The 15,473-nt window shown below is 37.0% G+C and overlaps 1 protein-coding gene across 1 annotated transcript in view; it reads right to left on the bottom strand.

The window, feature by feature from the left end:
• Positions 1–11,662, bottom strand: part of ddx18 (DEAD (Asp-Glu-Ala-Asp) box polypeptide 18) — a 32,364-nt gene extending 20,702 nt beyond the window's left edge. Inside the window, exons 1-6 of the mRNA XM_039755403.1 lie at positions 11,523–11,662; positions 9,118–9,324; positions 3,764–3,946; positions 2,329–2,464; positions 1,836–1,936; positions 460–659 (exon numbers count right to left, since the gene is read on the bottom strand). Coding sequence (XP_039611337.1) covers positions 460–659; positions 1,836–1,936; positions 2,329–2,464; positions 3,764–3,946; positions 9,118–9,324; positions 11,523–11,619 — 924 coding nt within the window. The 5' untranslated portion in view covers positions 11,620–11,662. The remainder of the gene's footprint in view (positions 1–459; positions 660–1,835; positions 1,937–2,328; positions 2,465–3,763; positions 3,947–9,117; positions 9,325–11,522) is intronic.
• Positions 11,663–15,473: the final 3,811 nt, after the last annotated feature.

Genomic DNA, 15,473 nt, shown 5'->3' with positions numbered 1-15,473 from the left:
AAACTCAACCTACTATCTATGTAAATGACTGGTTTTGAAAGAGTGGCCAAGGATATGAATTTTAAAACTTCAGGGTAGCTAGTTCAATTTCTCATCGTCATTTACTTTAATGTGTGACACTCAGCAAGTTACTTAAGCAAAACGTTCATATTTTCTTTTTCACTTTAAAGCTCAAAAAAAGCCAACCAGTGACATCACTCCTGTAGTACCGAGCTAGAACTCAAATAACCAGAATCAAACATAACGGTTTCCCTTAAATCTGCCTGTACTCTACCTGTAAATAATGCATGCAAACAAGTTTACTATTTTCAGAATTTTTAAGTCTCCTTGTTTAAAGGTGTCAGCTAAATATAATATTGTTTTTTTGTATCAGTATACTGCTGCTGGATTAAGTGAATTTCCCCTTGGGATTAATAAAGTATCTATCTATCTATCTAACCCTAACACTAAAAGAATTACCTGCAAATGATCAAGCAGTCTGCCAGGAGTTGCTACCAAAATATTGATGCCATTCGCTAATTTCTGTGCTTCGGCAGAACGGTTGCTTCCTCCCATAATCAGTCCATATGTGTGAAAATGGTGTGCCATCACTTCTTTTAGGACCCCATATGTCTGCATTGCTAGTTCTCGAGTCGGGGACAAAATAATCACACCAGTGCCTAGTAACCAAAAAAAAAAAAAATCACAAAAATGAATTAAAATAACTAATCACCATAAAATGTTACATTGTTTAAACAGCAATCAAACCTTCTAGTAGATTTTTTTAGTTAATTGTTCTAATTTTCACAATTTCTGAAAAGAAATTCCCAAAAAGGTAAAACTAGCCTTAGGATCTCAACAGAAGGCTTTCTGAAGGCAACTCAATGAGAAAAGGAATTCTCGGAGTTACTTAACTTTTCAAATAAAAATCCAAAAATCTGACACAACTAACTAATCTATATTTATTAACCCTTAAACCACCAGAACCGGCTAAAGTCGGTTTCCAGTGTAATTTGGAAGCATGGCGGAGCAGAGTATGTTTCGGAGATGTACATTTATTGAACTCCACAACCGGCTAAAGTTGTTTCCCACTGCAATTTGCCAGCACGCCGGAGTCGAGTATCTTCGGCGATGCATATCCATTGAATGCTGCAACCGGCTATAGTTGTGTCTCGGTGCAATTGACCAGCACACAAGGGGCGAGTATACTCAGCGACGTACATTCATTGACAGCAATTTGCCATTACGCTGGAGCTGATCACTCAGTGCTGTACATTCGTTGAGCAGTCAGCTCATGACCACTGGCACCCCCTGGAGAACTGCAACATCACTGTCCTTGGGATTCAGCCGCTGCGCTAGTCTATCCTGCAAGCATCAGTGCTTACCTCTGTGTGCAGCCAGTTCAAGCACAGTTGGCTCAGAGATTTACTAAATTTCTTCAATGGCGTCAGTTGCATCTTGTACAATGTTAATAATAGATTGTTGGAGTACGTTTTTTTTTTTTTAACAGTTCACTGGCAGTGTGTAAAATGATCAGTGTTGCAGTAATTGTGATGTTCTTTACATGGAAAAAAATGTGTTCCATTAAAAATTTCAAATTTTATTTGTGAATTGTGATGTTTACTTAAAAAGCTCAACAAAAAAGTATTTGTAGTCCGGGGTGCATAACCCCAAAGTGTGTGGAGTTTAAGGGTTAAAAACCTTTTGTATACTTAAAATAATTTAACTGTCCCATTTGTTTGCGTATATCGAACATTGTCACAGCAAAGACTCCAGTATTAAATGACTGTCAATTTGACTTTACATTTATATATAAAAAAAACAACACATTTTCCGAAATTTAGAAGTATACTCACCATTTCTAGGCATAAACTTTAACTTGTAAATAAGCTCAATAGCAGGAATTAAAAATGCCATCGTCTTTCCACTTCCTGTTCGTGCAGCAGCCAAAATATCTCTGAAAAGTTAAGTAATTTGCTTAAAAGTCAGAATAATAAAGAAGCAAAGAAATAACTGTCTAAAAGAAGACAGCTAAGTGTGGCGACAGACTGGTTTGCACTAATGCTTCCTAGCTCTTGAGCATTCAGTTAAATCAAACTGTTGCTCTTTCCCTTTAGAGGAACTTAGGAACTCACATTTTTCAGGGTAGTTCTTCTTCAAGTGCAAAATACAGCAGATTAATGCATGTACATCTTGTTCCCACGTTAGCTGAGAGAAGTTATTCTGAAGCACGCATTTGTGTAGGTCTAGCAGTCTGCCTACTCTGACACTCCATTATTTAAACACAATAAAACACTCTAAAATTCAATTATAAAAAATTCCACTTATATATGGTATATTTTAACTAACCTGCCTTCCAACAGAGGCCTGATGCTCTTGTGTTGAATTTCAGTCATTTCCTCAAAGCCCATATCCTTTATTCCCTTTAAAGTATTTTCACTGACCATATCGCTGAGAGAACTGAAGGATGTGTCTTCAAAAGCACCTGAAGATTAAAACCAGTTATATTAAGATAGACAGAATTTTATTTGTCACCAGGGGGAAATGCAGCAGTATGTTCAAACAATTTCATAAAATATTATGAGCAATAAAAACTGTTTTACAATACCTTCTGGTAAACCTTTTGGTGAGGGTGTTCAAATTCATAAAGACAAATGCAATTCGCTATTCTTTATCATCTGTATTACCTTCCACAGACCTACCACCAATGCTCACTCCATTTGGCTCATCACCCTCCCATGATACATAGTGTCCTTTCAATGGTAAGGAAAAGGTTTACTTGACAAAAATCTTGCCATAATTAGTATTCATCATTAATTTACTTATTTGAGGAGATTTTTTTAATCCAATCATGGTATGTTTAGAATCCTTTTTAACTGACCTTGCATTAAGCTCATAAAAGAAATTTCTCAATGATATACAGGAACTGTCATGTTGGTATTCTAAAAAGAATTACAGCAACAAATCTCATTTATAATTTGGACTATGGGCACATTTATTATCAGCATTGTTGACAACATTCTGTCAAGCAAGTCATCATGCAAAACTGTGTGTAGAACAGAAACTGAGTAAACAAAAGTAAACTATTTCAATGGATATACACACACAATTGGTCAGAGTTTGATAAATTAATGTAATCTGGACCAATTTCTAAATCAAATACTCAATGAAATGTCTTTTAGAAGGTGTAGGCTTATTACTTATTAAAGGTTAAACTGCAAACATTTATTGGTGCATTACCCTCTAACTTCTCACTTGGTTACATACATATTAGGTAGTGGCAACCAGATTACACATAAACTGTTTTAGAACATCGTTGCTTACATCAACTTGGGCTTTACAGTGAAGTTCAGTCCATAAATATGCAATGAAAAAAACATTTCTGTCAAGATGACAGTTATACACAGACACTCTTAAATTGTATAGCTAAATGCTTAAATATTGTATAGCTAAACAATACTTTAACTTATGTGAAGCTATCAAAGGTATAACAACATTTTCTAAGAAGCAGGACAAGTTCATAAACAAGAGGAAGTCATTCAGTTTATCAATGTCATTTAGTCAGCTGAAAGCTAAGTTATCCCAATATTTCATCCAAATGCCTCTTAAAGGTTGTTTTTGCTTCCACTATATAACTTTGGTAGTTTGTTAAAGATTCCTACAATAATTTGTGTGATGGACTGCTTCCTGTCTACCATCTTAAAGGCACATCTCTTTCTTTTGCATCGGTGCTGGAGTGCATGACTCACTATTTAACTTTGATTACTTTCATCTAATGACGTACCTGTTAGGCCTGAAGGCAACTGAGGTCCATTCTCGTTTTCACTGGATTCAGATCCAAGTTCACCTTCAGACTGGTCTTCAGCCATCTGCTCTGCTGTATCAGCAAAGTTTTCTTCATCATCTACCACTTCTGGTGGATCCTCCTCTTCATCCAATTGCTTCTGTGTTTTTGCCTTTTTAACAGCTGCATTAAAAAAAAAAAATTTAAAAAAAGTCAGCCTAACGCAGAACACAATACATTTCTTCTTTAAATGGTGATTAAGCAATGACTGTAAAAGCAGATGGAGATGTATTTTTTGGCAAGACATCGCAAATAAAGAAACCTACTAAAGGAGCAAAGATACGAGTAGTAGCACATAGACTGGCCAAGAATGAGAGTGATTTCCGAGTGTGTACTAGTAAAGGATTTGAATTATTAATAAAAGCTATACTCTATCAACAACATTCACTTGAAACTCAAAAGTAAAAAAAAAAAATACCCAGATGTCTTTTGAATTATTTACCTTGCAGTCAGTGCTACATAATTACTGGTTTCTGTATGGTGTCACCTGTGCTCTCACCAGATAGATAGATAGATAATTCATCCCCTCATGTTCCTTTTAAATGTTTGTTTTAAACACGATTATATATATATATATATATATATATATATATATACTAATAAAAGGCAAAGCCCTCACTCACTCATCACTAATTCTCCAACTTCCTGTGTGGGTGGAAGGCTGAAATTTGGCAGGTTCATTCCTTACAGCTTCCTTACAAAAGTTGGGCAGGTTTTATATCGAAATTCTATGCGTAATGGTCATAACTGGAAGCAGTTTTTCTCCATTTACTGTAATGGAGATGAGCTTCAACGCAGTGGGGGCGGAGTTTAGGTGTGACATCATCACGCCTCCCACGTAATCACGCAGTACATAGAAAACCAGGAAGACCTAAAAAGCGCTGAAGAAAACATGCATTATATAATTGAGAAGGCAGTGAAACAATAAGAAGCGGCGAGTGACATATACAACCATATTCATGACTTCTGCTACTTCGGAAACAAAGCACAATGTAAACCTACACTTTAAATTAAGTTTATAGACAGGCTGCCGCTGGCGTTTGTAATTTAGTGCCTGCCCATATAAGGCCGTCCGTCCGCGGCAATCCAATAGCAAACTCCCACTAAATATTCACGGGTTAAGGACTGTGCTTATGCAGAGGAAGATGAGATGGTCAGGGTGGTGTTTGGTACAAACTCAGCGAAACTGCGAGAGAAAGTTTTAAGTGCCAGGACTAAGGTAACATTAAATACAGCCATGGACATAGCACGAGATGGCACCAGCACAGCTGGGAAACTTGATGCATGTACACCGGCGGCTCACGTGAACTGGCGAGTGCACAGATAAAAGCAACAGTTCCAAGGGCTGAACAAAAACCGAATTACACAATTGAAAAGGCAGCAAAAAATATGAAGCGTCTCATACATACAAGCATATTCATAAATCCAAAACAAAGCACACGTTGGAAAAAGTCAATGTCCCGCTAAAGGAAGAGAGTGTAAAAAAAAAACGTGCATGCAGTGTGTCAGGTCTCAGATAAAGAAGAAGACGAGCTGTTTATTGATGCAGTAAGAAACGAATCGATGAATGAAACCTGTTCTCTTTACAACGATTGACAAACACGGAATGTAACATGAACACAACACATCCTACAAATACGAACCTGATTGAAAGAAATAATGATAATCAAATCCTTGATGACAGCAACACTCAGTAACACTCACAAAACAAATACTGTATATTGACAGTCATGTTACGTTATTTTTAAAATGTTCCCTTTTCTTTTTCATAGCTTTTTTAACACACTACTTCTCCGCTGCAATACGCGGGTATATATATATGTATATATATATATATATATATATATATATATATATATATATATATATATATATATATATAACCCGATCTACATACTCGAATAATGGATACTTTATTCGCCATCAATGATTGTTTTGGTAAAGCCATACTCAGTGTATTCATTAGATGAGCGGTAAAAAGTAAGAGCGAGGAAGGATGACTTATTGAGGCATGCAGGCTGTAGTGCGCGTCAACTCTATCTGAATTGCGATCACATTTGAAAAAATATATCTTTTCAAGTTCTATTTAGTCCATATGTGTCAAACTCAAGGGCGGGCCACATCCGCCCGGCGTGTAATTATATCCGCCCGCGACATCATTTTATATACTGTATTATTGTTATTAAAGCCGGGTATATGAAGCGCTGGTAACACAATAAACTACAGATCCCATAATGCAGCGCTTCAGCTGCCTTGCCGAACACTTACCGAGTTAATCAAGTTATTGCGAAGCTAGCTCACACGATGCTGAAGAGAAAAGTTGATTCTGAAAATAAAGCCTTTAAAAACCGATGGGAGGCTGAGTATATGTTTACTAAACCCGTGTGTCTCATTTGTGGAGCTAATGTGGCTGTAATTACAGAATTTAATCTAAGCGGCACTATGAGATAAAACATCAGGTTAACCTGAATGCAATGCAGAAGATACAGAAAGCAGCATAATTAAATAAGAATCTGACACTTCAGCGGACGTTTTAACCCGTGCACAATCACAAAGTGATTTCAAGTGAAGCTGCTTTTATGGGAGACACAAATGCACCAGTGCACCTTGCCTCACTTTCCCTGTTGCCAAGTAATGTTAAACCAAGTCGTCACTACGGTGTTCCCAAATCGCACTTTGCTGATAAACCGGCGCACCTGCAATCCATCCTGAGAATCTCCACAACACAGAACCTCACACCACACATAAACGAACCTGTTGCCAAAAAAAGATGCCAGGCGTCCAGCTCTAAAATGACATATGAGCAAAGACAACTGAATGATTTGATTTGTTATTGCTGAAAAGAACACATTTCATTTATATTTCTAGGTTTTGTTATGCAGCATGTTCATATTTGAATTTGTATCATTTTGACAGGATATATTTTTATGGAGAGCAAAATCTTTTGGGATATTTAAAATCTAAGTTTATTTTTTATATAAAATTACATAAGAGTAAAGAAATGTGAATGTTTGTTCTTTTAACGTTTACTTTATTTCTAACTTGTATAATTTAGACAGGATACATTTTTATGGAGAGCAAAATATTATAAGTTGTTTAAGGTTTGAGTTGATTTATTCACAAATAATATTCCTGTCTGTTTTTACCATTCCTACCAAAGATATTTCTGTTGACTAAATAAAAATTCCTTCTATTTAAAATTTAAATAGAACTTGAACAAATACGATAGTTCATAATATCCACGCAGACTTGCACGTAAGAGCGGGAGTCATCCGTTTTAACAAGCAGCGTATTGCACTGATACGAAATAGCTGTGTGTGTATATATGTAGATATGTATGTATATGTATATATATGTTTATATATGTGTGTGTGTATGTATGTATATATATATGTATTTGTGTGTGTATGTATGTATGTGTGTATGTATTTATGTGTGTGTGTATATGTATGTGTATATGCAGATATATATATGTATATATATATGTGTATATGTATAGATATGTATATATATATATATATATGTTTATGTATGTGTGTGTAAATATATATATATATATATGACAACAACACTCATCACTCACAACAGTGACAAAACAATTACATTGACAATCATGTTACGTTATTTTCAAAATGTTTCCTTTTCTTTTCATTGCTTCTTTAACACACTACTTCTCGCTCTTGAGCCTTGGTTATTTTGCTAGTATATATATATATATATATATATACATACATATATACATACATATACACACACACACAGTGGAACTTCTAGATACGAGTTTAATTCGTTCCAGCACTGAGCTCGTAAAGCGAATTTCTTGTATCTAGAACAAAACTTCCCTATTGAAAATAATGGAAATCCTGTTAATCCGTTCCGCACCCCCAAAAATATCAACCTAAAAATCAATTTTCCTAACAAATATCACTGATAAATAATATATACTGTAGTTTACCTTTAATTTAAGTAATTAAAGTTTACCTTTAATAAATAACACTGGTAAATAAAACGGGTTACTGTGGGGATGGAGAGTCCCCCTCTGATTCAGGAAGGCTCTCCTCTCTCTTCTTGGGAATTTTACCCCACTGGAAGCAGGTTCTGGGTCAGAATCACTTAACTTTCTTTTAGTTGCAGGTTGCTTTACTCTTACACCACGCTCATGTTTATCTATGATTTCTTTCTTAATTTCAACGGCCATGGCTTCCTTTTTTTTTTTGCAGCACTATCTGAGGCAACAATCTTCTTGAGAGGCATCGTGGAATAATTATTTTCACGTTAAATGCAAAAAAAAACCAATGAAATCCCAAGTGCACAAACGTGTAGATCCTCACGCTACGGGAGAACAAGGAACACTGAGTGAGGAGCTGACGGGCTGGCAGCGTCATCTTGGGTGAATCCCCGAGTCGAGGCGGATCGGGAAAAACGTCACGCATAACCACAGCCTGGCTCGTGGCTCGTTACGCGAGCCAATGCTCGTATTTAGATCCGAATTTTTCACTCATACTTTCCTCTTATCTTGAATTTCTCGTATACAGAGGTGATCCTAACTCGAGGTTCCACTGTATGTATGTATGTATGTATATATATACACAGGTATAACATTTTTTTTATGAAATTAAAATGGAAATTAACTCATGCATCAATCTATTTAACTTAACAAGAATAACCCAAAACCAAATGTAGTCATCTTAAACCTTTAATTGTAGAAATGGATTTCAATTATTCCAGCAGACATACTGTACATATGCTGCTAGATAGTTAGTTTTGGGTGAATCATTGATTATACACAAATATGCATTTTAAATTATTGCGGTAACATAAATGTATATTCTCATGTGGTACAAGCAGATACTAGTACTTTTCATAATAAATTATTAAGCTGGTCCTCTGTGACCCTGAAGTGGTTTATGTAGGCATTGGAATGTTATTATTAGCTGGCAGTGTGGTGTACTGGGATGGAATTCAGACACTGACATTGTGGGTTCAAATCGGACTATCGACACTATGTGGTCATGAGCAAGTCACTTCACCCACATGTGTTCCAACTAAAAAAAAACAAAAAACAAAAAGAAACATAACCAATTGCATGTGTTAACAGCTGTTAGTCAACCTTGGATAGATATAAGTAATAATAGTAATAACATCATAGACAAGCAAGATGTTAAATTGCTTTTCAGGACACACATACTGATAAAACGTCGCAAGTCAGTAAACCGTAGCGGAGAACATACCATGTGGGACACTACATTCACTTCACCTATTCTTACTTTAAAAAAAAAATGCACACAACATACCAGCATCCTCCAAACCATTTTGAATCTTCCTCTTTTTCTTCTTCTTCACTTGTATGTCATTTGTAATATGCTCTTCTGAAGTGTCCACATTGTTCAGCTTTGCAAGTTTCTTTATTTTTCCACTACACACTGTAGGATTTTCTCTCTCTTCAGTAGCATTTTCTTCTTCTTCTTCTTCTGGACAATTAGCAACTTCTACCTCAACATCTAAGTAAAAAAATATTTATTTTTGGCTTTTAAAATTTGCATATGAAAATATGTTAAACAGAAAAGTAAAAAAGGAAACGGAGAAAAGGAAAAGCGAATAAAGAATATTACTAGCTTACACTCCAATGTGGTGTCTAAGGTTTCTTTAATAAAATAAAAAAAACTGGTAGCAAATAAACAAAATTTTCTTCATATACCTCATTATAAGAATTTATATTTAACTGTAGGACAGTAAGGATTTAATATTAAAATACAATTCTTCATCTAAAAAAAGGTAGTAATCTCAAAGTGAGTGGGACGACAACTGTAAGCACTAAGGGTTTTGTATGGTAGGTCATCCATCCATTATCCAAATGAAATGTTGTTACCTGCACTGTAATGTAAAACATACACATGGTTTTAGCATGTTATAATTAAAACATGTCAACTACCTGGTCGATTGTTTTTCAAATGTTGCAAGTAAGTAGCATCAAATGTTGAGGTAAGAGGTGTTCCACTTCTAAACATTTCTGTATTCTGGCAGCAAGTATGCATTTTGTCAATGTGGACCAATTAACCAAAACGGTGATGCTTTAGACCTCACTGATGTGCTACGTTTGCCTCATATTATTACTGCTCCAGTCGTCTTCTACTCCTAGCCAATAAGCATAGCAAAAGCCAGTGGTGACATCCCCATTTTAAGGAATTTACAAGCCATATTTATGGTTTATGATCTGCATAATCCTATACTGCAACTCTTCAGGACATTAGCTCTTGAATGAGTTTCCCAGGATGTCACTGTAGATGTTGGAAATACTTATCTTGTTGCTGCTTCATTACACTGGCCCTTTCTAGCAATCAGTTGACATGGATGAAAATGAAACCATCACTTACACTGCCAGCTTCCACCTATCAATGAGACGGCAGATCTCCTGCCTTATCAACTCTGTTTGTTCTTTTTTAGCACCGGCAGAATAGATTTGTGATTTGAACGCCTCTTACCCAAACATCAGACACCCCTTGCTTCACACTTTGTATGTAATCAAATGACCAATCAGTGTCAATTTCTGGCACGATTAATGCATGGCCCTGAAACTAATTAAATACACTAGAGGCAGCCTCTTAGTGAATTACAATACATTTAGTTTTGGGTTTAGCTACGACACACAATCTATGGACAGGAATTGATGCAAGACCCTTTTGTATTTCTTTTTAAACTAACACAAAAATGATGTGCCAAAGTGAAAAGTAATCATTCATTTGGTCGATAATATGTCTTGAATTATGACACGATAAAACTCTATCAAAATGAAATGCACCATGTGCATATATGCATGGCACTGTAGTTATCACAAACAACTGCATTTCATTTTGGTACAAATAATCGTCCATAGTTTTGTCCCAAGGATTTCCTAAACCAGGTCTCAACCGTTTAATTAAATTATTTCTCACAATTTCTATTACTATATTTATGTTGCCAAAAAAGCACTCAACATACTTTTTCTTAAGCTTCTGTTAAGAAGTCAGAATTGTTTTATGTATCCTAAATGTTTGATAGACATTTTATTTTGTTCCCAAGGGGAAATTAAAACAAAAAGTTCAACAACAATATATTCTAATAATAACACAACTTCCTCTAGACACACACAAGAACTTCAGGCTTGGATAATAAGAAAGTCCCTGCCGTCTAGTAACGGGCTTGTACGTGACCCTCATGATAAATGTGTAATAAATAACGAAAAAAAAACTACTATTAAGATTAGATGGACGCATATTTCTTCTCCTTGTTAATCAACTGTAAATAACATACTTGGAAAGTTTCATGATAACGCAAAATTAAAATGAAGGAGGTTAAAAGACAAACATGACTTGAGCCGTCTGTCAAAAGCTATGACAATAAATCACAAAATAAAGTGAGAGGTGCTGACAGTTTTTAAGGATGGCATCGAAACACGAGTTAAGTACAGGACAGATCACCAACTAAAAATGTGCATAATTAGTGATGCAAAATTTGACTTCAGTTCATAATCAATAGTCAGCAGCCCTTGATTAACTAATAATCGCCTAAAACACCCGACTTAACAACGCGGAATATAACGTAAAGTAACAGCCACTTTTCACGTGTAACAACATTACGAGCCAACCAGGATTTTGACTGTAAACAAACACGATACTCTGAGAAGTTATTTCCTTAAACGGTCTAAATTCCCAATTTTTACCCTTTTGAGTCAGTTTCAGCGGTTTGGCTTTCTTCTTGATCTTTTCGTTTCTCTTTATAATTTTTTTCCGCAAAAGCTTCATCTGTAAATCCGCCATCTTCGCAGCTCGTACGCACGTGTACAGTAACTCAGGACCCCCAAGGAAACCCTGAGTGTGTTCGACGTCGTGCCTGACGTCAGTATTTAGGACGTATTAGGGCTGTCTACTCGAGTGCCTGACTAACGCGTCTCGAATTAGTCACGTCATCGAAGAATTTAGCGCTTACTTGCGACGTTTATATTACAATCAGGGCATCCGGCCATCAGTTTTCACATCAGTGTAAATTAAATTGCGTTTCGCCTGGAATAGAAAGCCCATCTCGGCACCAGACAGCCCAGAACCACCAATACGATGTCAGTACTGTTTAAATAGGATGTCGCATTGACCGCTTCTTCTATTACCGGCGTCATATTCTAGAGGACCAGATCCTCCTGTTGATTCTACGCATGTTACTCGTTCCAAACCAATATGATCAGAATTTGTGTTGCCTGCATGACTTGAAGCTCCCATCTGGGAGCATAGACATATATAGGTAGACGCGGCATTCACTGTGTTGCCCAGTCGACACAATACGTCAGCGCGTCCGCCATATTGCGAGTGGCAAAAGTGCCATTTAAACTAATATAAGATTTTGGCGAATCGTTTAAATGCAATTATTTATATTCATTTATACACAAATAATGGAAATTATTGAGACGAAAACCTGACCAATGTCTGAAAGTCAAAATAGTAAGACTACAACTGGCAGTCTGGTCTTTCTTTTAACAGTGAAATAATACACTCTATGACAAAAATAATCAATTTTATTGTATACAAATTAGCTTAATACTTTCTGAAAACATTTCACTCATCCCTCTCTCTTACACACACACACACAATGTGATTACTTAAATATATTACAGGATAGGATTTAAAATCCTTGAAACAGAACTGTCTTACATAGCTTTTTCCGTGTGTTGCCGCTCTGTAATTTGAGAATATTCAGTCTGGAAATATGGTGCAGTCTTAGTTTCTGAAAGACAGACACAACTAAAGACATGAGCATAAAATGATGGTTGTCAATTTCAAACTGTGTTTCCTCGATGTGCTCCTTGAGAAAGAACACATCATCTGAACCGATCTCAGCCCGAACAAACTGATCAACGATACACTGACAGCTTGCCCTAATGTCGACTGTCGGATTACACACTCAGCTACTTTGACCACCTTGACTGGACCCTCAGAAGGAATCCTCAAACCTCCTTTGTTTTTTAATGTGAGCGAGTGGTAGCTTTGATCATATGATGCCGGTACAGCCTCTGTTACCAAACTAGCACGGCACACATCACAGGACAGCTTTCTCAAAATCTGTCGAACGACAAACCCTGAGATGTAAGTAAGGGCATTTTCCACGAGGCCACCAAAGCAGGTTGGTAAGTAGGTATGGTCACACACAATTTCAGGGATATTTGCAAAAGGCGATGGAAGCTCTTCTTCTGCTGCTGCTGGTGTAGAGGACATCTGAACAGCAGACAGGGAGACAGTCTAATACTGTGCTGCCACGTTTCCAGATGTGCTTAGAGAGACACCACACCGAACCATGAGACGACGGAAAATGGCCTGGAACCGACCAGCTGAAGGGTTGTTATTACAGCCCCCTAAAACACACATGCGCCATATTTACAGATCTTTACTCTTTTTCCGTTGAATTTCTTGAGAATGAAAAAAAACTGCACTGCTAGTAACACTTTGACGTCATAAATTTTACAAAGTGATAGGTATACATGCTTGTCTGTCTGTTCCCACAAAGTCGATCAATCACAGCTGTCAGTCTGAGGATATTATAAAGACAAATCAATTACCATGTTAGCACAGCACATGAATGCATTGCTTTGCTAGCTTAGCCTGGCGTAGCTAAAGTTAAGGTTATAAAACGGGATTTTCTAATGGCCAAACATAATCAAAACATTTGTTCAGCCTTACCTATGAAATGTAATCCCCCGGGATCTGATTTGGAGTGTACAGCGGTCTGTACAATCCCAAGCAGCACATGCGTGAGTCATCTTTATCCACTACTTCAATCCAAAGCAGTGCCACTCGCAATATGGCGGCGACATTCAGGGCCGGATTAAGATGAAATTGGGCCTGATGCTGCAGCGCAAAAAAGGCCTACTTTTTCTCGCCGTTGGTGCCTGTGCATTCGACACTCACCATACATGCGCACTCAGACCGACCAAGGAGCCTTAAATGCTTGCGACGCACCCAGCCAGCCTTTATTGAACATGAATAATAATAACGACTTAGTATCGTAACAACTCAAGATTAACATAAACTACGTAACATCAACATTCAATAGCAATTGTCTCAAAAGTGCACTTAATGCAGAAAACCTAACAATGAAATACACTCAATTTTGCAATTCTCTTACGAAACAGAGTAAGAAAAAATGAATTTGCATGGACATTGGGTCAAAGCGACTCAGTTCAAGTTCTTGAGGGTAAAAATTTGTCCACGATTTAAATTTCATAATAGCCCGGAATCCTGTCAAGGATTTTAAAAATTCTAAACATCCATGCTGGGCCTGCAGGCCGGCTTTTAGTTTTACCTTTACAGATAACCACTTAAATAGCCATCGATTTTTATTGTACAATTAACTTTCAAGGTGAAAAATTTACTACGTGGCACTTACCGAACAATAATAAAGTGGCAAGAATCCCTAAGATTTTACAAAAACGCAGCTAAATTACTAAGTAAACTGTTTAACGTAAAATTGATAGCATTAACTTGAAATCTTCGGTTAACAATAAACACAACGACGATATAGTTATGCCACAGTGCAAAGAACAATAGTAACTGTATAATAAGTAACGCTGCATCTAAGCGTCTGAAAGTCGGACTCCAAATTTCATTCTAAGAATTATTTTGAGGTTAATATAGCAAAAGAAAACTGTTCAGCTTCCGGAAAATTCTCGTCTGTTTTCATCTGGGCCTATTTCAGGAATGGGCCTAATGCTGCAGCGTCAATAGCACCCACCTTAATCCGGCCCTGGCAACGTTGACGTACGATGCTGCTGGTCATGCGGCGTCTACCTATATATGTCTACGACTGGCGTCATATTCTAGAGGTCCGGATCCGCCTGTTGAACCTACACAAGTTACTCATTCCAAACCAATATAATCAGAATTTGTTTTGCCTGCATGACTTGAAGCTTCCATCTGGGAGTGCTATAGCGAGGCCCTTAACCTAAAAAATTGCTCCAGGGTGCTGTACCCTGCGCTCTGACCCCAGAAAGTTATACAAAAAGGCAATTTCCCTTTGGGGATTAACAAAGTATACCAAATCAAAAAATTTGGACGTGAGCGTCAGTAGGCTTTACACCCCATGAACCAATTTACCCAAACTATTCTAACAATTCAGTAGTTTATTAGTAGGTCTTTCTGATCATAAAATTGGTCATTATGATAGCAATTGATGAGAAGAATGCATAATTAATTGCAGAATTACTCTAGAGTGCCTCTTTCTCTTGCACAATTTGGCTCAAAAACTCATCAGCACATCCTCATCTCACAACAGGCTTAAATTTCGAGTTTTGTATTTTTCCGCCCAGCCATTTTAGCTTTAGACCGTCTTCAAGAAATTGTGGCACACAGACACACACACATACACCCATCATTGAAAGATCGATGTTTTCGGTATCAGGGGACCCTAACATGTCAAAAACCGGAGATTGAAAGCTTTCGCTCCTTCTCCCATAGACAATAGGTTATGGTGGGGAAGGGCTGCAAAGCAACAATCAAATCAAAACAGCTTTATCCATTCAGATATTAAGCCCAAATCTACATTTGTGTCAGGCAGTCAGCTCGACTAATTCAAAGGCTGCTTTTGCATCTGGAGATAAAACAAAGCCTCAGGAAGTGTTGTGTCTGAGCCA

The sequence above is a fragment of the Polypterus senegalus genome, chromosome 6, assembly GCF_016835505.1.
Source record: "Polypterus senegalus isolate Bchr_013 chromosome 6, ASM1683550v1, whole genome shotgun sequence".
NCBI lineage: Eukaryota > Metazoa > Chordata > Cladistia > Polypteriformes > Polypteridae > Polypterus > Polypterus senegalus.
This window is presented reverse-complemented; position numbering and strand designations above follow the sequence as displayed.